At 37.6% G+C, this 24270-nt stretch overlaps 1 protein-coding gene across 3 annotated transcripts in view; it reads left to right on the forward strand.

The window, feature by feature from the left end:
* The window catches only part of WDR20 (WD repeat domain 20), a 45228-nt gene that overhangs the window by 15471 nt on the left and 5487 nt on the right, over positions 1–24270 (forward strand). The window contains exons 2-4 of one of the 3 annotated variants that reach the window (XM_084287769.1): positions 11963–12145; positions 16039–17316; positions 19091–21930. In XM_084287769.1, the coding sequence (XP_084143895.1) occupies positions 11963–12145; positions 16039–17316; positions 19091–19096 (1467 nt within the window). In that variant the 3' untranslated portion in view covers positions 19097–21930. Of the gene's footprint in view, positions 1–11962; positions 12146–16038; positions 17317–19090; positions 21931–24270 lie in introns of those variants that run through there. The other 2 variants (XM_084287768.1, XM_084287770.1) reach the window with 2 other exon arrangements.

Consider the following 24270-nt stretch of genomic DNA (forward strand, 5'->3'; position numbering starts at 1 on the left):
GGGCAGTGAGGCTTAAACAAGCAAGCAGTAAACTCTCTTGTTTTAAGACTTGCTAGTCTGTTCTTTACTTACTTTATATAAATGCTAGTGCACTGAAACATTTGATGCATTTTCTGGGAATTAGGAATGATCCCACGTGCTTACACAGATGTTTTTGTATTCGTGACCCTGTAATTGAGCTGAATGTTTGAAGAAAGATCTTCCTTCAAAATGGAAACTGAGAGAAGCTAGTAACTGTTGTTTGGCTTGGCCCTGCTAACGTTAATCATAGGACTTCAAGTAAGTTAGTCTGTTACCTTGCTCCTCTCGCGTCAGAGCAGCAGGACTGTTTTCTCCCAGGTCACAAGCTTTAGCATATGGAAGCTATCTTACTGAAGTGTACTCTTGGAACAAATTTCCCTTCATCGTGAGTGTAAAATCTTGATTCACAGGAGAGAAAACACTGTCAAATAGAGCCTGTTCTACTCTAGCTCCTTAAATATACCTTGTCCCTCGTGTTTGGGTGTATGCTGTGTACTTGGTAGCTATTTATGCACATTTTTGTTGTGAAGTTACCCCACTATCTTAAATCTTAAATAACAACAAAAAAATCCTTTAAGGTTTGTAATACTGAAGGTGATTTCTCCAGTATGAGAATTGCTCACTGTGCTCACTGGAGTACATTAGGGTGTTAATGTATCTTGATTAACATGCAGCACTAAACAGTTAAGCAGAATTTCAAGTAGACGCTCAGCCTGCTTGGTTACCATGGCAAACACAGTAGGAAATGCACGCCAAAGTTTGGAAACTAAGATACGCAGAAGAAAACTTGTAAACCAAAATAGTCACTTCAGAGAATAAATGCAGTTGTTCATAACTTCAGATCCCTTTTCCAAAGAATAATAATTTAAAATCCGTTTTATCAAGCAAAGCTTAATTTCCAGTCCTGAGTTTTACACAAAGCAGGCAATATTCTCAAGCAGGGAAGAGTGACGTTCTTTGTTCACTTGTCCTCTAACTGTAAGGGCATTGAGTGAATAGAATAGCCTCTTGGAGCCAGATAAATTACCGAGTACAGTAATCAACCTTTATGTATTTTTCACTGTGCCATGTCATGTCTAACAGATGGGATTGGGATAGTTGTTAGATCATGTATGTGTGTGTTTGTGTGTGTAAAAGTTCTTGAATTACTTAATTCACTTTCCCACAGTTTGTCTTCAGGCTTGCTAGCTGTAACGGAGATCTGTAAATTGGTGTTTTAATTGGGACAGTTTTCTGTTTGCTGGGTTCCCTGTTTAATCACTGGCTGTGTACAAACACAGTACTTTGTGTTGTCAGTTATGTTAGTATAACGCGGTGAAATCTGATATTTTTGCATATAGCTTGCTGTAAATTTTCCACAGGTATGGCAGCATTTAAATCATACACTTCTCGATGCAAATTAGTGTGTATATTTACATGAATCTTTTCCAAAATCCCTTCACCAAAAGGGGAAGCTGTGTTACACAGAGAAATCATCCTGTGGCTAGAGAGAGATGCTACTTTATAAAACCAAAACAAACAACCTCTCCCCCCATATATCCCTGAAGTTTGAAGCTAGAGTCATAGCTTGGCATCGAGGCTGTGCACACTAAAACATATGACTTACCCACATCGCTTTATACATTGCATAAACAGGATTGGTGCCTGTCAGATTTTTGGAGGTTGAGAGAACACAAGTTAGGATATTCCTGAGAAATCATGATTAGTTTGCCTTTGCTTTTATAGCACAGGGTATTTTGGGAAGAAAGGCTTGATGTCGTAGTGGCTAGGAAGTGGTGTTAGTGGAACCTGAAATGTTAGGGGAGATGGAACAGTTTAGTTTGAAGCTGAAAAGGTGTTTGGGAGCTCGGGTGAGTTTTAGAATAGAGGCTGATCTGCAGACTGGTTACAAATAGGAGCTGTTGTATTGAATTACACGTTAGTTTGTGCTTTTTGCTGACCTTTTTTTAAAGGGACTTAAGGATTGCTTCATAATTAACACAAAAATTGTCTTTCCAGATGAAAACATCTAGAAGATCATAGGAGGGTTTAGTTCAAAGGAAAGTAAGACCTTGGAGGCCGCTGCTGGAAGTGATGAACTGTTGCCATTGATTAGGCACAGTAGATTTTAACTGGAAGGGGAAAAAAAAAGGGTAGTGGTGGTGGAGAAAGGCAGCAGAAATCGCAGGTGGACTGAGTTACATAACTGTCAAAGCAAGAGGCAGTTGTAAGAAACTTGGGAGATGTCATTATGCTAGGTGAGGGAGCAGGAGTGCTTGTTCCCACTAATCTTTTGGTGGCACACTGAGGGTAATAAAGTTGAGTCACTTTGGTACCACTATGCAAAAAGGGAGCAGGATTGCTGGGGATGATTCAGCCTTCACTGGTCAGTACTTGAAACCTAATTTTTCTTTATTGTTTAAAAAAAAAAAAAAAGGCACAGAGAAGAGCTTTAGAAATAACAATTGAGTAAATTGTATTCCATTGTATTAAATGATAGATCTAAGCATAAGTGCTTGGACATGTCTGAAATAGAACAAGGATTCAGAGAAGTGGTGAAAGTTGTGATATCTTAAAACTTGCATGGAAATACTGAAAAGGGTGGGACTGTTTATTTTAATAAGCAATATAAGCGCTGTATGTAAGAAATAATATCTATTGTCTCTTCCCAGTAACAAAAAGCCATTCAATGAAATCCGAGGGAACAAAATTCAGAACTGATACTGTTTTGTATATTTAACTTGATTGGAAAGTGTTGCTTCAGTCATCTAAGCAAATAACGAGCAGAAAGTAGGTGTTAAAACCTGGCAATATTCATTGTTCTATGCAGTAGCTAATACAAACAAATCCTGTAAAGTGTTATTAAACTTCCATGTTCGCAATTTAAATGTCTGTCTAGAAGAAATCTAGGATGGGAGATAAATGAATGCAGCAAGTTTCTTGATTTCACTTCTGGGACGTGTTTCTGGCCAGTGTCGAAGAAATGGGGGTTGTGGTCCAGTTCTGCAGTCCATGATAATGAAGTACATCTGTGCCATGACTTCCTAAATCTGCATCTTAATTTTTAAGCTGCTAAGGGAGAGACCAGTATATAAATGTGACCCTTCACCCATGGTTTAATTATAGCCCTGAGAAATCATTGTTTTGAACCTAAAACTGCACAGTGAGATCTTTCTTGCATCTCTTTAAAAAGAGCTGAGTAGGGGGAGAAGAGGAGGAAGATATCTGCACTGCATGCAAAACATACGTGATTCGGAATTGGGTTGCTGCCTGAGAGGGTTTTATCCAGCTGGCTGAATGACAATTGAGCCAAAATCCTGTAGACCAGCCGCTGGGAAGAGATGTATCATGCCTTCTTTACCCTTCTTCCCTTAAAAAAAAAAAAAATCCAGGAAAAAAAGGCAACTAATTGCTTAAACCAAAATAGAACATCTAATTCAGTTCATGCCTGTTGGGAGTGTGCAATACAGTGCCTATATTCAGAGTTGTTTGACTAGCCTGTTTACAGATTTCAGTGTGACCAAGCGCATAACACTGAGGTCAGTTGTAATTTTTATCTGAATTGATCATGTCATGATCTGACACTCACAGTAAGGATAACCTTGTAAGAGGAGCATAAGGGCTGTGAAATACTTCTTTCATTAGCTGCTCTTCTGCGTGGGGTTGAGTGATTGTTTAGATGCTCCAGAAAACACTATAAAGCTGTTTTCTTCTTTCTGCATTGCATCGTAAAGCCATGATGTGGAAAGTGGGATTTAAAGGACTGAAGCACTTCTGGGGAGGAAAGTGACAGATTTTTCTTGTGTGGGAATAATAAAAAATAACGTCCAATAGATAGAAACAAACACCTTTTGAAAAGCAAGGTTCCAGCGTCATGCCACTTCCCTGAAGTTTTAGTGCTTTGATTGTAGAGCCGCTGAAGATTGCTCAAGTTACTTGGAGTGCTTCCAGCCTACTTCCTGGAGCAGGCTGTTATTTTTCCCCTGGAGAAGCTGCACGCTGCTCACCCACCTCTTTGGGGCTGACGGGACGGGACACGCTCCGGAGAGCTGTGCCTGGGCCCCTGACCCGGCTCCGTGGGCACTGCTGGCGCGATGTGTACGTACCTCTGGTCTTCTGCTGCGAGGCAGCCCTGCCAGCCGGCCTGGAAATGTTAGCAAGTGACTGATGCAGTGAATTGAGAAGCCCTTAAACTTCCACAGGAATGATCGCAGTGACCTCTGTCAGGTTGTCACAGATACGGGCAGTAGTCGTTCTCTGCTCAGGAGATACAAATATTTTTTTATGTGGTGGAGGGGTTCAAAACGTTTCGATTTCTCTCAACGTCCCTGGCTTGCAATAGTGCAAATGAGTTAACATTCCTGTCCTACTTTAACACCCTTTACCCAGTCTTACAGGGAACCAAAGGGTGAGTTGCTTCTGTATGCACACGTGTTCTATGTATACACGTATATTCTAGATGTAAAGTGAATGGGGATTTGCAAACAAAAAAGGATTCTTACTTTTTTTGAGTGTCTGCTGTTCTATCTTCTTTTTCAAACTCTTTTTAAATAAAAGACTTTTTTTAAGCATTATTGGTAGACAAGTACTTTCACCTTAAATATTTCCAATAGGATGTGCTGATGTATACTGTAATCGGAAATGTTTTTGTTCAGAGCATTAATAAAATGAAGTTAACACTGCTGTGGTAGTTATAAATCAATCCTTTATGCCTGTTCTTTATGGTGTTCACGTCTACTTTCTTGATCTTGCCAATTATATCACCGTTCAGTTCAGTTAATACCACGTAGATTTATTTCAAACCGTTGTGTGCGTGCTCTTGCTCTGAGTGCTGAGAAATTTCTTCTGGAAACAGAATTTGATGATTTTATTGGATACTCCAGAAAACTAAATTGATTTTTGCCTGAATATGGATTTATGTCCAGTTGTCTGGACTAGAGCTCTTATTTTAATGTATATGGTCACAGTTGTCTGCTGTATGAATACAGGCTGAAATCCTGTTAAGTAATGCTTTTCTACTTTCCAAATTCATGTTATGTCTTGTATGGCCCCCAAGTGGAAGTTAAATCTGGAAGGGAGAAGAATATCAAGTAGCCTCCCAAATGTTCAGGCAGCTTTGTACAAAATTGATCCTTAAGACTTTGTTATGGATAAGTTGTGTGGAACACTTTTAAAAATAAATTAGGTTAAATAAAATTACTTGGTGCCCCTGTTTTACTAACAGAGCTGTTCTTATACAGTATCCTAGAAACTCCATCACGTGCCTTCAGTGTTCCTGTTCAGCATTTAATCAAGTGCTTGGTAACTTATAAAAACCTGCAAAGATACAGGACCCTGTTTATTGAGGAGCAGTGCTATTAAGGAGAGGAAACTTTCTGTTAAGTACAAATAAATCTTAACATGCTTTTGCCTAGAGCTAGTGCAAATTATGTTGTACTTCAAGTCAGATCATTCAAAATATTAACGTATTAAAAAAATACATCAGAAAATCTGCCCTTGTCAATGAAGCCAAACTAATGATCGTGTCTTGAAGACCAGAATATTTAGGTTTCTGAAGGTAAAACTGGCACAGGTTGCCAGCTACAATTTCTGACGACTTCATAGAGAAAGGAATCTGTAGAGAAGCACCTTAATGGAAGGTCTTTGAGACTGCATATTAAAAAATATTTTTTTTTCCTACTTGCTAATTGGTTTTTGTCCCAATTTCTTAATTTTCCATTTTCAAACTTCATGTTGTCCAGTGTAATCTTCTTTGCTTACTCAAGTTCTGTTATGTTCAATTTGAAGAAAAAGAGAAAGTGAAGGTGTGCTGATCCTTAGTGACAGTTGGTACCTGCCCTTTTATCAGGTGAGAGCATGCAGTCCAGCACTGGTTTTGCTGTTCTGGATATTAAGCTGTCGGTGCTCCAATTCTCAGAGTTGTGTGAATTTTAGTACTGAGACAAATACTAAAAGCAAAACTAAAAATGAAAGAATGGTTTTCCTGAGTTTGGCTGTGCTTTTACTATAAAGCAGATGCACTGAATGCAATGTTGCAAAATAAAGGCCAACTTCTCACTAGCATTAATGTCTTTGTAAAAATTAGGAGACACTTAAAACTAGTCTGTATTTACACACAAAGTGCCCATTATGCAGTAATGTTAAGTAAGTCACTTAAGTATGGAAAAAGCAGCTCAACTGTTCTTAGTTATTTGAGAAACTGTCCTTATGTTGAAGAGACCCACTGTAACTGCGTATAAACAGGGCAACTTAAATGATAATCGGCTGCTGGCTTTTTATAGAGTCCTAAAGAGCTTTTTATATATAAACACACACCAAAAAATATATGAAAACATACGTGTAGATATCTATATGTTTATGTAGTGTTCCCAGAATCTTTCAGTCTAGTTCTTATTTTTTCCTGGGGGTTTCTGAGGTGCCCCTGGTGTTTAGGTGTTACCCGAAGGATTCACACTGAATCTGCAGTGCTCCTAGGCCTGCTGTTAGACCTCGCCAGACTTTAAGCTTTCTACCAGAAAGCTAAGGTCATTAGCTGCGTGTAAGCTGACAGACTGCTGACTGTATTTGTCGAAACTAATTAATTACTGATTGGCCATGACGCTGTCAACTGTACCGAAGAGAGTTTTATTGGGGTTTTATAGATGGAGGGGGTGTTGCCTGGACTTTGGTGTTCGTGCCATGTACATTAAGTGGAACTTTTGCTCTACATCAGTATTTGTTACAGGGAAAGTCAGCTGACTTGTTCCCATAGCTTTCTTCCTGCTTGAAGTTCCTTTAAGACGTGAACCAGGCCTGTTAAGTGAGCTGGGACTGGCTCTGTTGCTGCAGCTTTGGCTGGTCCTAAGCATAGGGTCCGAGGGTCCTTCAGGTTGGATGGGTCTCTAGTCTAACCTCCAGCCCAAAGTAAGATCAGCTATGAGATCCGACTGGCTCGAAGCAAAGGTGAAGTAACTACAAATGATTCTGTTGTTGGTATTAACAGTGCTGGGCTCCAGAAACATATTTCAAAAATCTACTCGTTTGATACTGAGGGAATTAGAGGGAATTCCAGCGTGAAGTCCCGAAGGTAGTATTTTTGGCAAAAACCCTTGTGTACAGAGGCAGGGGACAGAGTTCCCCAGGAAACTACACAAGTGCCTGAAATAACAGCACCTTCTTGCCGTGGGTCAGCTGTGTTGCATGGCTTTTGCTATCCTTTCTCCCTGTAGGAAGGAGAGGGAGAGCAGCACGTGCATGGGGGAAGGATGTACTGTAGGGGATCCTGTAAGGCACAGTGCTGCAGCAAAGCCTATTTCTCGGTTAGGACTTTAAAGAGCATCTGTGAAATTCAACAAAGTCCACTTAGCAACAGTTGTAAGGGTTGATCTCTGTAATTACTTGTATAGCACTCTAACAAGCAGAGTTTTCTCCAGTTATTATGGTTATAGAGCAAGGAGCATGAAATCCCTGATCAGCAAGGTGTTGAAGAGATAAAAGCTGCAGGTACTTTTGTGAATTCCAAGCTCCAGAAATGCTGGAAAAATTGTTTTCAAAAGTGACTCTTAGTATTTTGTTGTCTTGTGTTGGTGCTGTAGCTGTGCATGCGTAGCCAACCTGTAATCTGCAGTTCAAGATGAGTTAATTCTTTGTACTAGGGGGGATTCTCTTAAGAGGATTTTTTGGAAGTGAATTTTTTATTAAATGTTTGCTCTTACTTCCAGGCTTAAGACCTAATATTCTGTCTCAAACTCTCTTACCCATATGACCAACTGAAAGCCAGCCTGGCAAATCTGATATTAAATACTATTAAGTCTCTAAAGGAAACATTTTAATGGCTACTGTTGAAATTATCTGAGAGAAATTAATAAATAACGCCTTCCCTTTCTGATCTGGGAGATGTTTGTTTAGCTTGGCAGGAAATGTAGCATCTATTATAGATTTCAATAACTAAAATTTGCAGAAAGCTGCAGATGTAAGTTAGGAAAAGAAAAAGAGGAAGAACTCACGTCTGTCAAGGAGCATGATTAAATGCTGAGTTGAAATAATGTGATTCACTATTTGTGAAATTGTAGTATGAAAGCTGAGTCTTAGATCAATAGTACATCAAAAGAATAAATCTTGGACACAAATTAATCTGTCTTTGACCTTAGAATTACATAAGGATAAGGAACCAAGGTTGTTGATGCCCATCCTAATAAGACATTTCAAATGTTGGAATATGAAATTTTCAGTATTTGCTTTAGGTTGAGGTAACTGATTTTTTTTTTTTCTTTCTGTTCCTATTATTTAGGTATCTAAAGCTGTGGTTAAGATATTCCACTTGACCACCTTCCTACTGAAATCTTGATTCAGGGTGAATGGGCAAATTATGTACATGTATGCACACACTTTTATTATATATTTATTTTTTCCCCTTCCTTTTCCCTCCCCAGCGGAGTGAGGGTAACATGGCTAAAATCGCATGATGTGAGTTAACTAAATGGGACTGGCAAGTCCCCAGAACTGCTATGTGATTCATGTTTTATGTCTAGACAAGAAATTCCTCACAAAGAACTGAATGGCTGTGTTAGTCAATTTTTCTTCTGCTTGTAAGCCTAAGATTTTAGGGACTTTGAATCTGTTCAAGGACAGGACTCAAACTGTTGGTGCCCCAGGTATGCCAATTTTGTTCAGCTGCATCACTGACTTCAGACAACTGTTGAGTGAAATTCGTCTTGCTCTTGTTGCCTGATACCCATTAGTCCTTGTTCTTTTGCTCAAGGAGTACTTGAAATACCAGTGCATGTTGAAAAGGAGAGGCTTCCAGTGCAGGTATTGGTTGGCCCAAGTGCTATTACAGAGGCTTGATTAGTGAAGATGCGCTTTGATGGCTTGCAGAGTGATTTCATTCAAAGGGAGGATTGATTCTTAACCTTGCATTAGGTGCTCCAACCTGTTTCAGTCAAGACTAAACGTAAGTTCTAATTACAGAGTGGTGCTGTCATCGTGAATCATCCATCATGGAATACGTTCCTCAAAGTGGACAGGCTGGAATACTGTTAAGTATTTTTTCAGAAGAAAAATTGAAAAGAACTGGGACCAAAACCATGCAAATAACTTGCTAGCAGCTCAGGCATAGCCGAGGGTGCCTTACCCCGTGCTTGTAGCTGGCGTGTTCAGTAACACTTAATCCCAGCATCTTTCAGTTCCCTTCCCAAGTACATCAGCATTTTTCTGAAAGTGGCAGTTCATATCGCCTTGTTGAGTAAATAGTGTCAGATCCTAAGATCTCATGGAAAAATCTCTTTTCTGAGAATCAGATCCTTCACAGTACAGCTACAGCAAATGGCCTTAATGGTATGCTAATGAAATGCTGAGTCACAGGCCCTATTGAATTTTATGAGTAAGGGCTTTTCTTGTTCTTATCAAAAATCCAATAGCAACTTTCAAATGTGCAGAAATAGAGAAAATGGCTTTTGGTTCTTATGATCATTGATTCTATCCTGTCTTTCAGTGAAGTGAGAACAAGACCAAAAAAGTGTTTTTGTGTCTGACTTATCTCCATGAGACAACTGTATCGTAATCACAACTGAAAACACTAGCTGCATGTAAATAAAAGGCAGAGCATCCCTCTCAGTAGAAGCCTAGCTTCTGGTAATTCTGGTAATTGAATTAATTTACTTATACTCCATTGAAGTTCAGACAGATTGTCCATGCCATCTGGTTCCCCGAGAGCAGCTAGAACAAGCACAGTGAAGTCTTGTGCCTAGATTTCATTTATCAGAATTTCATGTCTTGCTAGATCTGTTATCACACAATTTCAGAAGACTTCAGCCACAGCAAGTTTTTCAGACTACCAAAAATATAGTGAATGTTGAAACAAAACTAAAAAAAACCATCTTGACCAGACAAAAGAGCAAAGTGTAATTTCAATCTGAAAATAGCTACCTCTCGACCTTCTGTGCCACTTAAAAGTATAGTAGGGATTCAAAAGATGACAGCCCTGGGAATGCTCATGTTTTCCACTGCTGAACGAGCCAACCATTCTCTGATCCCTCAACGTGATTCAGGCTGAGCTCTGTTTATTTTGAAAGGGATCTCCTTTCTGAGGCACTTGGTTCTGCTGAAACTCTTGTCCAGGGGCCATACCTTGTGAGACGAGAGAGCGTTTCTTTGAGGTATGGAGGGATGCATCTATAGTTGCTGTAGAACAGTCTTCCATTGGAAACATTTTTCTCCATTTAGGGAGTTACCTCTTGATACCACATATATTGTATTATTTTAGGACAGGGGAATCTTGCACGATATAAGGGATCCAACCACATGGCCTCTAGGGTGTGATCATTCCAGCTTCAAGTTACAGATTTACATGTGTCTGTGGATGCCCCTTGGCAGACATGCACCTTATCCTATGATCCCAGTAGAGCTAGTATTCTATTTAAGTTCTCCTTGAAGAGGTATTACTAATATTCTTTTTTAGCTTATAATGGTTCTCTGGGCTCTGGAGAATAACTTTTTTAATATGCTGACTTTAGAGGTTGGAATACATTGTCTCCTTTCGGAGCCTTCAACCAGAAGGCCATACACCTGACTAAACTGGTTTATAATATATGCTGCAAAGCAAAGTGTAACTTCAGTACTGCTGCATATACATATGCTTATCACGTGTATCCCGTAGTTAAATTTGCCTTGGAAATGGCTCACCTGATGTGAATCACTGTGTAGCTAGTCACGGTTTTGCTCTACTTACAGGCAGGTCTGGTTTCCCACAGTACAGCTCCATGCATGCTATGGATTTGCTGCTCTTCAAATGTTGTACTCAGGTTTAATACACTGGAGCAATTTTCTTTTATATGGAGCTTGTCCACTTCCTCAAACAAGTTTTATTTCCTATATTGCTGCCCTGATTTCCCTTGACTAAAAATACTGTAAAAGTAGATATCAAAACTAGAATCCAAGTCCCAAATCACAGCTGCATCTTGAGTCTGTAATATTATTGAGTAACTGCAGCTTTCTAATTACAGACTCCGAACCTAGTAAATAGGGAGTTAAAAAGAAAGGTTGAACCTGATGTATGATCACGCATGTTAAATGTGTGGGTTATAATCTCTGGATGATGACAGATTAGGGTGTCTGTTCAGAAGTGATACGGGGATAAACATGGGTTACACAACTGAGAGAGCATTTTAAATTGCTTTTCTGTTTTTTTGATTCTTCTGACACTTAAGTGCCAGATCTTCATTTGTTTATATAAAAGTTCTTCTGTTTTGCTAGCGCTTACTTTGTCTAAGCTGTATTTGGATTGTTCAGTAAATTCAGATGATATATTGATCCATAGAAGTCATCCTTGATTATAGATGGTGCAAAGTATTTTCATGTTTAATAAATCAATGTCAGAAGCACAATTATTTTGTAACCTAATCGCCTTAAAAATATTTTATAAGCATAATATCAACATTCTGAGTCAGTGTTCCTAGAAATCTCTCTGGATCTAGTTGATCATTTTTTTAATATTGATAATGGTATCACATTTTTGCCTGTTATAAAATGATGCATTTACAGTACAAGGACCAAGATACGCTATTTTTAGTCCACTGCCAAAACTAGTTGTACTTCATTTTGAGAAAACTGCTGCTAGGGAAATGGAAGATGTCTTGTCAATGTGATGGGATGCTGCTTCTGGCAGGAGAACCCAGGAAACAGGTTGATCTTGAGAACTTACTGGAACCTTTGTGTTACTGAACAGTTGTCACTGGTTTGTCACGTGATGTAGTTGCAAAGGTGTAGCATTTAACAAAACTGGAAAATGTGGAAGTGTGATGTTTTATTAAAAGCTAAACCTGTTGAAGACATATTTGAGGTCTTCAATAAATACAGAGCTGTATTTTAAAGTATGGTTTTGTGACTGCTTAAATCGTTGCTTAGTGTAAGCTCTTTTGCAAGCTAAACTTGTATGTGTATACATTGTGATAAACTTTTTAAATTCTGTTTGCTCTTTTTGCAGGCTGCGGACTTGAGTAAACCAATAGACAAAAGGATATACAAAGGAACACAACCTACATGCCATGACTTCAATCACTTAACAGCCACAGCAGAAAGTGTTTCTCTTCTAGTGGGCTTCTCAGCAGGCCAGGTCCAACTTATAGACCCTATTAAAAAAGAAACTAGCAAATTATTTAATGAGGAAGTAAGTAGAAATCTTAACATTGTTGCATGCAATGTATTTCTGGTACTAAAAATCCTCAAAGTTCCGTAGATGGCTTTGTTTGCCTATACAGCTCATCGTTCAGTCACTACCTTTTGTTTTCAGCTCCTTCATTGGTTTAGAATACTTACACAAAAATTTTATTCATAAGGAAGCTTTTGGGGTTAAAGGTAAAATAAAAAAAAAAAATAGGACTTCTTAGTTTGGGTAGTACTGCAACTAGAACTAACTACAGTTAACAGATAGAAAAAAACATCTACAAATCAAAATGCTGCTGCATGTTCTCTGCAGTCAATTGTTTTGGAGGCTTCTGGTTCCAAACAGGGAAGAAAATATTTGAGCCCCTATTTAATATATTACGATCAAAATATTAAATAATTCCAGTAAAAATATCACTTTTTTATGGTTGGGGTGTTACAGCAGAAACGGTCTGTATCAAGGATTCCTAAAAGCTTTTTCAGGGAAGACTAGGATCTCAAGCTGAATGCTGCATGAGAAAAGCTAAAGGCTCACAAAGTATCGACCATGTGATACTCCCGAAAAAGAATTCTCTCTTTAAGCAATAGGTAAAAAATAGAGGGAGTACTATGAGGGGGACTCATGCCAAGTTACAAAACCACTGGCTCTGGTTATCTGGTAATACTGGTATTCTTAGAAAGGTAAGTGTTTGGATATTAACAGTGGAAGAGATCTGGTAACTGATAAAACTTGGACAGCATTTTCTGCAGAGGATAAGCCAGAGGTACTTGGCTTGTTTTTTTTGTTTGTTTTTGCTGCTTTTTGTGTTTTAATACTGCAGGTAAATCATGAGGTAAGAAAGAGCTCTGCAGTTTTGTGGGTTTTTTTTAAGACTTGAAATCTGGACAAGAGCTTTGCAGATGAAGTTAAGCCTTGCTCAGCTTTCAAACTAAGCAAGCATATCTTTCCCACCTCAGGGACATGTGTTTTCTTGCTCTGTCTTTGTGCAAAGAGTATTGAAGTATTGTTCTCAATGGGGATGTTTTATAATTAGAACTGACTCCTCCTCAGCTTTCTAAAAGTAGCTACAACCAGATCAGAAGAGGGGCGTTCTTCTTTGTTACCAGCCTTTTCCCACCTGTTCTGTCTCCCTGCTTGTGTTGAATGGGAAACAGTGCTGGAGAGCCTCCTAATGCTGCATGGAATACTCTTTTTGGTAGAAACCACTGTATATGTAGTTAAAATTTTCCTTCTAGCATCATCCATTAAAAAACTTCCCAGAAAACCAAATTTTGGCATTGGTGCACCACTGGGAGTGCTAATCCAGATGTGACAAGTTACTCATGTAAACAAGATTTAATCTTGTATGGTAGTAGCATAAGTATTAAAAATGGCAGCGGGAAGCTATGAATAGCTAGAACTTCCTATTGCAGAGCAGTTCCCACTCTGGTAGCTGACCTGTAGTTGCCTTGAGAAAAACTTGTGCTAAAATACTTCACGCAAAGGTCCGATGCCTATTTACGTGTCATGATGTTTACTGTCTAGCTTCTACAGCATAAAGCTGCATTGCAGGCAGAATAGTTCTTGTGGTATTCCACAAGTGATGGAAGCACTGAGGCGACTTGACATTGAAAAATACTCTTTCCTCTCTTGCCACCAGTATTGCCTCATTACGATGGAGATGCATCTTCTTCCTGTTTGGTGGAATTGAAATGAGATGAGCTCTTTTATACAAAGCTAGCATATGGCTTTGTGTGGTGTTACCAGAACTTACCCACATGTAGGGTAAAGTTAAAAGACAAAATCCCTGTTTCCTACACAGATCTTATCTGCAGTTATAACCAATTCTGAAACTGCTGTGGTTTTGGCCTGTCAGTTACAATAGTGAAATTGACTCTGGGCATGTTTAGAAATATTAGCTTGTATCTGAAGCCCATTTAAGAGAAACATTAGTAATTATGGATGTATGAGTTGGTACATTTGCTTCAAGAAAATGTTTTTTGGATATATTTAGATTTTTAGAAAGTATTTGAGAATAGACATACTTTCATAAGCAAAAGGTGGGCTAAATAAGTGTTTACATCTTTTGACAGATTTAGCACTGGTGCTAGAATAGTAGAGATGGTAGGGTTCACCACTTGTCCTGTTAGTAATTTAGTGATTTAGGTAGCCCAAAGGTGTGTTTTGATTATCACCTGTGATAAAGCAATAAGGATAGCACTTAATTGTATGTGATACGTGAAATGGCTTCATCTTATGACACAGGTTGTGTCGAAGCTTGACTAAATTAAGGCTATTGCATTTTAACTTGTTACTTTTTAAAACTCTGATGTAGAAGAGAATAGGGACTTGAAAGGCAGTATAAAAGTTGAGTTACTGCTTCTGTGAATATGTTGTTTGTCAGGTTGAGCTGCTCTGGTACAGTAGAGCAAGAAATCTCACTTTGTGCTGTATTAGTGATGGCTTCGTAACAAGAACATTGCCTCTAGCAAGAAAGGTAGTCTGACCTTCTCTATATTTTTCTCTTGGTATGTACGAAGTAACTTTCTGACTAACGTTTCTGGTATCATTTCTACCAGATATGAATGATACATATTAATGAACGTGTGACAAAATATTTAAAATGCCACAACAGAAGCTAAGATGCTATTTGTAAAGCTACCTTGTTAGAGGAAAAGTTCACTCTCAAATTGAAAATAAGAAGTTACACAAGAGAGGTTTCCTGGTCCTTATACTGAATTTCACAGTAGCAAAAATACGTTCAAGAGTAATGACCAGGTGCTGCTTTTGATAGTTACAGGCCCAGAATGGGTAAGAGTCAGTGTTATCCATCAGCTATTTTTTTTTCTTTGTGAAAAACAGCATAGCAAAGCATTTTTTCTTTGCTTTTTCTATGTGCTTCTGTAACTTGTTCTGGTATTTCCTGAGGCTCGCTGTATTTGCATTCTTGCATTTTGTATAGCCCAGCTCTACTTTCAGCCTGTAATCAATCTGTGCCAAATACAAATCTTGAATTTGCATTTAAAGAATTTTTTGTCTCTAAGTTGCAGTTGAGTGATGCCATGGCTGAGTTGGTAGATTTAGAAATCCACCAGAAGAACAGTTGACCCCTTGAGTTCATGGACTTTATCTCTACTTCTCAGTTTTTACAGTACTGAAGACATTTTAACTAGGGATGTTTGTTTAAAGTGTGTTCATTGTTTGGTAATGATGGACTCCATTAAATTGTTTTTATTTAAAGGAAACTTCTTAATCAGATGGTAACTGAGAGTAATGAATGAAAAGTAATTGCAGGGTGGGGTTTCCAAGGTGAAGAGGATGTGGTGCCTTCCAAATTTGCTGATTTACATGTATTTAGCTATTAACTGTCCATTCACATGTTAACAGGGGCAAAGCATAACGTTTGCTGCCTGAATCAGTGAGCTGGTAAAGGCTCCTAAGATGTCTCTTTTTCCTTCAGATGCTGATTTTTATAGCCATTTCAGATAAAACCAGTTTAAATGTAACTGTTGCTGATTTATAACTTGTCACGCAGATGAGTAACATCCTTTTTTCCCTTTAGTTCAGTTTGTGCGCCTTGATTATTTTTTTCATACTTTAACGTCCTCAGCAGAATGTAAACTTAAGAGCATTGCGTTGAGATTCATAGCAACAGATCGTCTTGATCAAAGTATGTTCTTGATAATGTGACTGGACCATAATGACCTTTGATAGCACTTTCTCTGAATATAATTTCCTGTTAAATGCCTTATGAGATTATGAGTGTTTGCAAATAGTAACATAGCTCCTTTCCAGACAGTTGAATTCACTTTGCTTAAGCTTTGTTCCCCTTCTCCCCCAAAAGCTCAGATTTACAGTTAATCATTAAAACTTTAATTTTCAGACTTTCTGATGTGTATCTTCTTTGTTTTTCACAGAGACTAATAGACAAGTCCAGAGTAACCTGTGTAAAATGGGTACCAGGTTCGGAAAGCCTTTTCCTAGTAGCTCATTCCAGTGGCAATATGTACTTATATAACGTGGAGCACACTTGTGGTACCACAGCCCCGCACTACCAGCTACTTAAACAAGGAGAAAGTTTTGCAGTTCACACTTGCAAGAGTAAATCCACAAGAAACCCTCTGCTTAAATGGACAGTAGGTGAGGGTGCCCTGAATGAATTTGCCTTTTCCCCAGATGGGAAGTTCTTGGCCTGTGTGAGCCAGGATGGTTTTCTTCGTGTGTTTAACTTTGATTCGGTGGAATTGCATGGTACAATGAAAAGCTACTTTGGAGGACTGCTGTGTGTGTGTTGGAGTCCTGACGGGAAATACATAGTGACAGGTGGAGAGGATGACTTGGTAACAGTTTGGTCTTTTGTGGACTGTCGAGTAATAGCGAGAGGCCATGGACATAAATCGTGGGTCAGTGTTGTTGCATTCGATCCGTATACCACTAGCGTAGAAGAGAGTGACCCGATGGAATTTAGCGGCAGTGATGAGGATTTCCAAGACCTTCATTTTGGCAGAGATCGAGCAAATAGTACGCAATCTAGGCTATCCAAAAGGAACTCTACAGACAGTCGTCCAGTAAGTGTTACGTATAGATTTGGTTCGGTAGGCCAGGACACGCAGCTCTGTTTATGGGATCTTACAGAAGATATCCTCTTCCCCCACCAACCTCTCTCAAGAGCAAGGACACATACAAATGTCATGAATGCCACAAGTCCACCCGCTGGAAGTGGTGGAACTAACCCAGGAAGTAATGGAAACAGTATCACAACACCTGGAAACTCTGTACCCCCTCCTCTTCCACGGTCAAACAGCCTTCCACATTCTGCAGTCTCAAATGCTGGCAGTAAAAGCAGTGTCATGGATGGTGCCATTGCTTCTGGTGTTAGTAAATTTGCAACCTTATCGCTACATGATCGGAAGGAAAGACACCATGAAAAAGATCACAAGAGAAACCATAGCATGGGACATATATCTAGCAAGAGCAGTGACAAACTGAACCTAGTTACTAAAACCAAAACGGACCCAGCTAAAACTTTGGGAACACCTCTCTGTCCCAGAATGGAAGATGTTCCCTTGTTAGAGCCTCTTATCTGTAAAAAGATAGCACATGAAAGACTGACTGTGTTAATTTTTCTTGAAGACTGTATAGTCACTGCTTGTCAGGAGGGATTTATTTGCACATGGGCAAGGCCTGGTAAAGTGGTAAGTTTTAATCCTTAATGCTGCATCAAAGAACTAGAACTCTGAATAGGTAGTTTTCTTGAGATATAAATGAATGTTGAATATAAAATTTCTTTATGCTTAATGTAAAAAAAAAAATCCTCAGAGCCATACTTTTGGATACTGCATGCCATATTTCTGAATGATTTGAAGTGTCTTGGATACAATTAAGTATAGTTGCCTTCCAGCAGAAGAAATAAATACTGTGCATCTAAACTATTGATCAGTGTTCTTATACTTAAGCATAACCACAATATGGTGAAAGCTATTTATGTAAAAATGGAAGTAAAAACATGTCAATCACTAAAATAATTATAATCTTTCAAATGTTTTTTACAAAATACTGCACTCCCAATAAAAGTAGCTTATAAAAGCTGCTGCTTCTAAGTCTAACGAGAAATGTGAGCCTCTGAAAAATTTAAACCAAAGTGTTTTATTCCTCCATACTTTTCTGTGGTGGTCTGCCATTAATGTAAAACCACTTCTTATTAAAGTGTCAGCCATTTTATGAGCAGATTTGTGAGCCCTTTACTGACTGTAGTTTATGCTCTTGAAGTTGTGAATCAGTACTATCAAGGAACTCTAATTTTAGCTGGGTCTTGACTTATGTATTCTTTGTCAAGCTAGGGAAAATTGTGCAAGCTTTCTCTGAGCAGCTTCAGTTTTATGTCACTGTCACTTTTGTTAGTCAAATTTGGTCATTGACAAGCTTGTGCTTTTTGATAGCACCTGTTCTATCAGTTGAACCTTCATTAAAATATTAGTTTTAACTTCTGTTGTTAATGCACTTAAACACAGATGAAACTTTTCTTCTGTTCAATGTATAGCAAGCTAAATTTTGAATGAAGCTAAAAGTGGTGAATATTTTGTTAAAAAGTACTTTGTGCTACAATAGCTTTGTTTGCCTGCAATGTTTTAAAGGAATACAGCTATGAAAACATTACCGGATTTGGTCCACCAAAAAATACCATTATTTTTGTGAAAACTTTTCAAGTTTTTGTGGCATGTAGATTATCATTTCAAGAAAAAAAAAATAAATCTGGTAATATCTGAGTATTGCCACAGTAGGCAGCATAAATGAACATCTGACGTTTGTTACGTTTTAAATATTTGGTTCATAAATCTCACTTTTGAAGTGGAGGTACTGTAAATAGTTAAACACCACATCTTCATTGCTATAAAACTAAGTAAAAGTCAAGATTTTTTTCCTTAAAAGTTTGTATAATGTAAGTTTCTTTGAGATGTTCTCAAACTTGACACAACTTACTTACTCAGAGCTACATCTACTCTTCGTTTTGATGTTTTTTAAAGGTTGAATCTAAAGCTAAAAAAAAATGTAAACCCTTTTCTGGGGAGAAGGGTAGAAGGTAATACCTAGGAAAAAAAACATAGTTTTTGCCTAAGGACTACAGCTCCAGCATTAATTTAAAAAAAAAAAAAAAAGAAAAAAGAAAAAACAACCCAAACTTAACTACTTAATGTTTGTCCTCAATGAAAATACTAAAGCAGTTATCCGTGACTCAGTGCAATTCATAAGTCTTAAGAATTAACTTTATACATGTACAGCAGTGCCTCAGATTTCTATTGTGACCTATATTTTCTTTTTTGCTTTAAAACTCCTCTGTGTATTACTAAATGCAACACTGTTAAATTTATTTTCAGTGGCTGAGGTGGGTTTGGTTAGACTGGTTATAACTTAAACACTTTTTTTGGTGTATTGACTTTGATTTGGAATATGACATTTCAAATATTTCAGAGATAAAGTATGCAGTACCAAAAATCAGGATTTATGTATTGGCCAATATGGAAAACTTTAATGACAGGTAAGTAACTTTCATGCTAAAGTTATCACTTTCAAAATTAATATATTGCACACTGATGTAAATGCCATATTGTTTAGGAAGTATTTACTTAGAAATTTTCAAATGAATTTGTTTTTCTGATATCACTTGCATTTCTAGTGAGCTCACTCTGCTGGTAAAAACTAAATTTTGATGGCATGTTTACAGGGGTTTGATAGGAAAATATTTGTGCCAGAAGGACATTATGAGCATTCTTTTTGTTTATAGGAAAGCACTTAACTTTATTTAATGAGAATTGTCAAAGTATAAAACACTCATGGTAATGTCTTTCTTACTGGGTTATATACCATTCATTTCCGTTTTGCCAACTGTTATATCCTAGGCCATCCCATTGCTCTAGGGTTTAAAGCTGCTATTTCTAGTCTTCCTTTTGAAATATTGGGTCCCCAAGTGATCTTGAAACTCCGTCACTTTTTTGTCTGCCAACTCTAGAGTGAAAGCCTCTAAATCTTGCTGCTTCTTCCATCGCTGCCTCAAAAGGCCTTCATTAAATTCACGGCACTGCCAGCCTAAAGAAAGAATTGGATGGAAAACTGAAGCAGATTTGCAGTGTTTAAAGTAATTTCCTTTGAGCCAGTGCTACTTTTCCCTCATTTTTAATAGCCATCAAAAGACATGCCGGATAATTGGACAGTGCATGACAAGGTCTCTGAATTTTTCTGGTTGGACTGGTGCTGTCCTTAGTGGAAAAAAATCCAGAAATGTCTCTTCAGCCAAGATCCTTATGATAGTTGATAGGCTGTACTGTGCTTACAGAGTGTCCTGCCAGTTTGTTTACAAACTTTACCAATTATTACTTGGAGCGTATACATAATCATACCTTGAGCTTCCTCACTGGATATGCTATCCTTACATTGCACTTCCAGAACTGTTGTACTAACTCCTGATCAGAGTGAGGCCAAGTGAATGGAAAAATTCAGTAAGAACCAAGTTGAATGAGGCTTAGAATACCTTATTTTTTTTTTTTATTATTATTCTCATTTTGTTAGCCTGTTTGTAAGATAGAAGGTTCAGGGTAGTGAGAGAAGTAGGTTGCCTTAACAAGAACATGGACTTCCTAATCAACATGGTGACCGTTAGCTGTCTCCTTTTCCCCTTCTTGCCCAGCCCCAATAGAAAGTGTAAATAGGATTGTACAAATGTTGTATTAATCCTAAAATGTAAGAGAAAAACATCTTAAAGGAACCAAGGTAAATTTCATGTGTTACCTTTATAGCTACTTCAAACTGAATTATAAGAACTGCAGAAGCAGAAACACTACTGAAAGAAAAAAGTGGTACCTGCATATGCAAAGAAGGTTTTCTCTGAACGTAATGGTCAGAGAAACAATCTATATGATTACTGTGTCTGATTTAGGGATTAATTTTTCATCTTGTACAGTGACTCCATTTTATCTAAATGAAAGCTGCTGATTAGTTGCTTCCTTTGTCAGAAAGCTCAAGGTAAGATTGGACAGAGCTATGAACAGGTGAAATGGCAGTGTATAACCTAGCAAGACAAACATGTTACCATTTTGTAAAACAAATGCACATGGAATTTATTTATTTGACTTATTGTACAGGAAAATTTAGACTTAAATTATAACATCCTTGAATTTTCTAGTTAACTACAATTGTAGTACAGTATCATGTTTTAGTATGATTTCTGTTTTAGTAAAAGTACTTAAACATTCATGTACTATATTTGAGTGAGATGAGCAGCTATACATACTAATTCTTCCTCAATGGAAAGGAGCATTTCATCATTACAATTGAAGTTCAATTGCTGGTATTTAAGTACTATCAAATAGATTTCTTTCAACGTGATACGGTATCTGTATAAACTTCAGGGATGATTATAGTAAAACTGAAACACAGCTATATGACTTCAGGTTACCATGCTGAAATTTGAAGCTTTCTGTAATGTGCATAATAGCAAAGTTGCACATAGCATACCCGCATTATCAGGGTGAATTTAAACCTAGTACACTGGTGTGATATTTATAGCAAGGTATGTGTGTTTGCGCGTGTGCGTGTGTGAGGAGGTGTGACTAGTGGCTCCAGTAAAGCCAGGAAAGATCATAACCCTGTAAAGGCTTTATGATGAGGATGTCTGGATTAGGAAATAACATGACTTTTACTAAACACTTTTTAGAAAACCCATGTTCTGAATTATCACCTCTTACAATTTGGTTATGTACTTGGAATGACTGTATATGTCTGCCCCTTTAACAATATAAAGCTTCTAAATTAATATTTAAAATGCTGGCCTGCTTATGTTACGATAATAAATTTTGTGTCAGTTAATTTACTGTCAATTTACATGTAAAAATTAAACAATTTTTTTCTGCATTTTATGAATTCTGTATACTGGAGTTTGTTAAAGATTGACATGTTAGGTGATACTGTACAAAATTGTATTGACTACCTTTAGTGAAAATCAAAAGTAAAATTCATATGTATTTCCTTTTTACACTTCCATCTAATTTCTTGACAACTTGAATAAATTTCATAGAGCCTTTCTAACATGAACTATTGTTAATTTAACTGTTGCAATAATTAAGCTTTAAGAAGTATTGTTGGTATATTTATAATTTTAAGAAAATCATGTTTGTTTCATACTGCTTATTTTTAGCTGTTCTATTGTCACTGTTACAGCTGAAGAACTTTACTAAATACTTGACATTACAAAATAACTTGCTGGGGTTGTCCTCTGTATACTGATGTTAAATAAAAATGTGTGATTGAACTGTAAATGTAGATAACTTTCAATAGTCCTTTTCCACATTGAGTTTTAATTTATCTTGCAGTCCTTAGGTGGTCTTTTGCTATCATACTGTGCTGAACAAATGGCCACAATGAAAACTGTTAACTTGCCATATTTTGAAGTAAGAAGTTGATTGCATCCTGTAACCTGCTCTGAGTAAATGTTTCACTTCAACTCAAGATAATACATACATTTTTGATGTTTAAATCTTGCTGATAAGGTCATGTCTTCTGATATTTTTCTAGGACTTAGAGTAATATGAAATAGAATATTTATAAAAAAATCAAATTTGTTTAAACTCAGATTCAGTAAAACACAGACATGTATGTGTCTAGATTCACTCGGCCTAGCCATCAGATACGAGCTGGGGCTGAGTGTTTTCTCTTCCTTCTAGGACTCTACAGGAGCTCTTTCCTCTGTGGACTCTGGTGCAGGGTATGTTGTTTATTCCAGCTTTAGACATTGCCATTTACCTAAAGAATGCTGAATTTACAGCCCTGAGGATATGGCTCGCTTGGATGATTCAAGTGTTTTCAGTCTAGAAAAGCTTTGGCTAGTCTAGAACTTCACTCATCTGAACTAGAACTAAACCAGTCTAAACCTTTGGCTACAAAACTTCTTGAGACCAATTTAGGCAAAGAAAAAGAAGGTGCATTTGTATCTGAGCAAACTTTGCCCTTGCAGCAGCAGCACTGTGTGCTGAAGGAACCAAAAAAGTGACACCTCAGTGTTTCAAAGGCACTTCTGAGAAATTTCAGTGAAAAAGTTACTTTGAGTCCTTCCTAACTGAGGTAGGACTCTTCGTCTCTTAGGAAAAAAATCCTCTGTAGTCTAAAGCTGAGGAAATAAGCTATCTATCTTGTAAGAACTTGAGAATATTTGGTACTTCAGGAGGTACTGACTGACCACTACGATGGTCTACATGTAATATATGTATATTTAAGAATATACAGGAGTCGATGGATGAACAAAATAAAATCTGTCCTGAAAGCTTGTGTGAACAGCTGATTACATCAAATGATGCAAGAATTGCTTGTACAAACCAGTTTCTCAACAGTCAGTGTGAGCATGAAATTTAACCATCTTCCACACCTTCTGTAGTCACAGAAGATGACAAAAGATTTCTCGGAAGATGGAAGTGTCTTCTTGCTTTTATTGCTTTTGTTTTATAATGTTGCACAAACTTATCAAGGAAATAACTTGTTTGATAACCTTATTTTCTTACATACAATTAACCTTGTATTTCAAGTTGGATTTTAGGTAGGTGCCGATCAACTTACTAAATTCATTTTTGATCACTTCTCATTCTGTGATCATGCTTACTTTACAACTACCCAAAATGGGATTGCCTTAAGTCATCTGCTTCTTCCCCAATTCTTCTCCTGGTTCATTTCAATTTCATTATTTCCTAATCTGAAAAGTTTAAACCTTACCATAGTTTAAAGAGGCTAGAGAAACTGTTCCTAACCATTGGAGCCTGTACTACCTAAATGAAGCTTAAGTTCCTATCATCTGAGTCAAATCCAGCTTCTGTTGGTAAAGTCTTTTTGTGCTTTTCCCAGTGTGCACTTAGTTGCATCTTATTTTTTTCTCCTCTTGAAGATGCTTATCTTCCACTGCCAAGGAAAAACTAGTCTTGAAGTAATCTTATCTGCTATCACTATAGGTTAAGATTTTTTTTTTTTACTAGGCTGCTAGTTTTCTAGCAGCCTTGACTTTCTTTCTGTTGACCATGAGCAACAAAAAGGGTGATTTGTTGAGAGGTGATACACCTCTCTTAGAAGAAAAATTCCTTACGTATACAGAAGTGAAGTTGCACGAGCAGTCTCCCTGTTGCTACTAGTGCTTTTACAAGATCTGGTATGTCATATGGTTTAAGAATTTACTTCTGTAACTCTACTAAAAATAATAAAGCCAACCAAAGACAAATAATGCATTTAAACCTACATAAAGTGAACGGATAGGCCATGCAGAGATAGGTATTGGCTTGGCTCTTTCCCCCTGAATCCATACATATTCCTCTATAGTATGTTTTGTTAACGTTCAGCAGGCACTTCCTTGAATGGTCTCAATTTTGACTCAGTTTCACTGATTTACTATCTGATTTAATCAATGTAAGTAGTTCTAAGACTTAAGCTAATAAATGCTGACTTGTCTGCGTAAGAAATGTGGACATTTTGTTCATACAAATCTTAATCCAATTAAGCTGATTCGACTGCAGGATTTCAAATGTGAACAGTTTCATTCTGTTTGAGCATATTATTGCTCAGATTCTGTGTTGGACTGTGGGTTCTTTTGTCCAGTGAAGGTCTCAGTCCAGATACCTTTT

The sequence above is a fragment of the Netta rufina genome (assembly GCF_964035555.1).
Source record: "Netta rufina genome assembly, chromosome: 5".
NCBI lineage: Eukaryota > Metazoa > Chordata > Aves > Anseriformes > Anatidae > Netta > Netta rufina.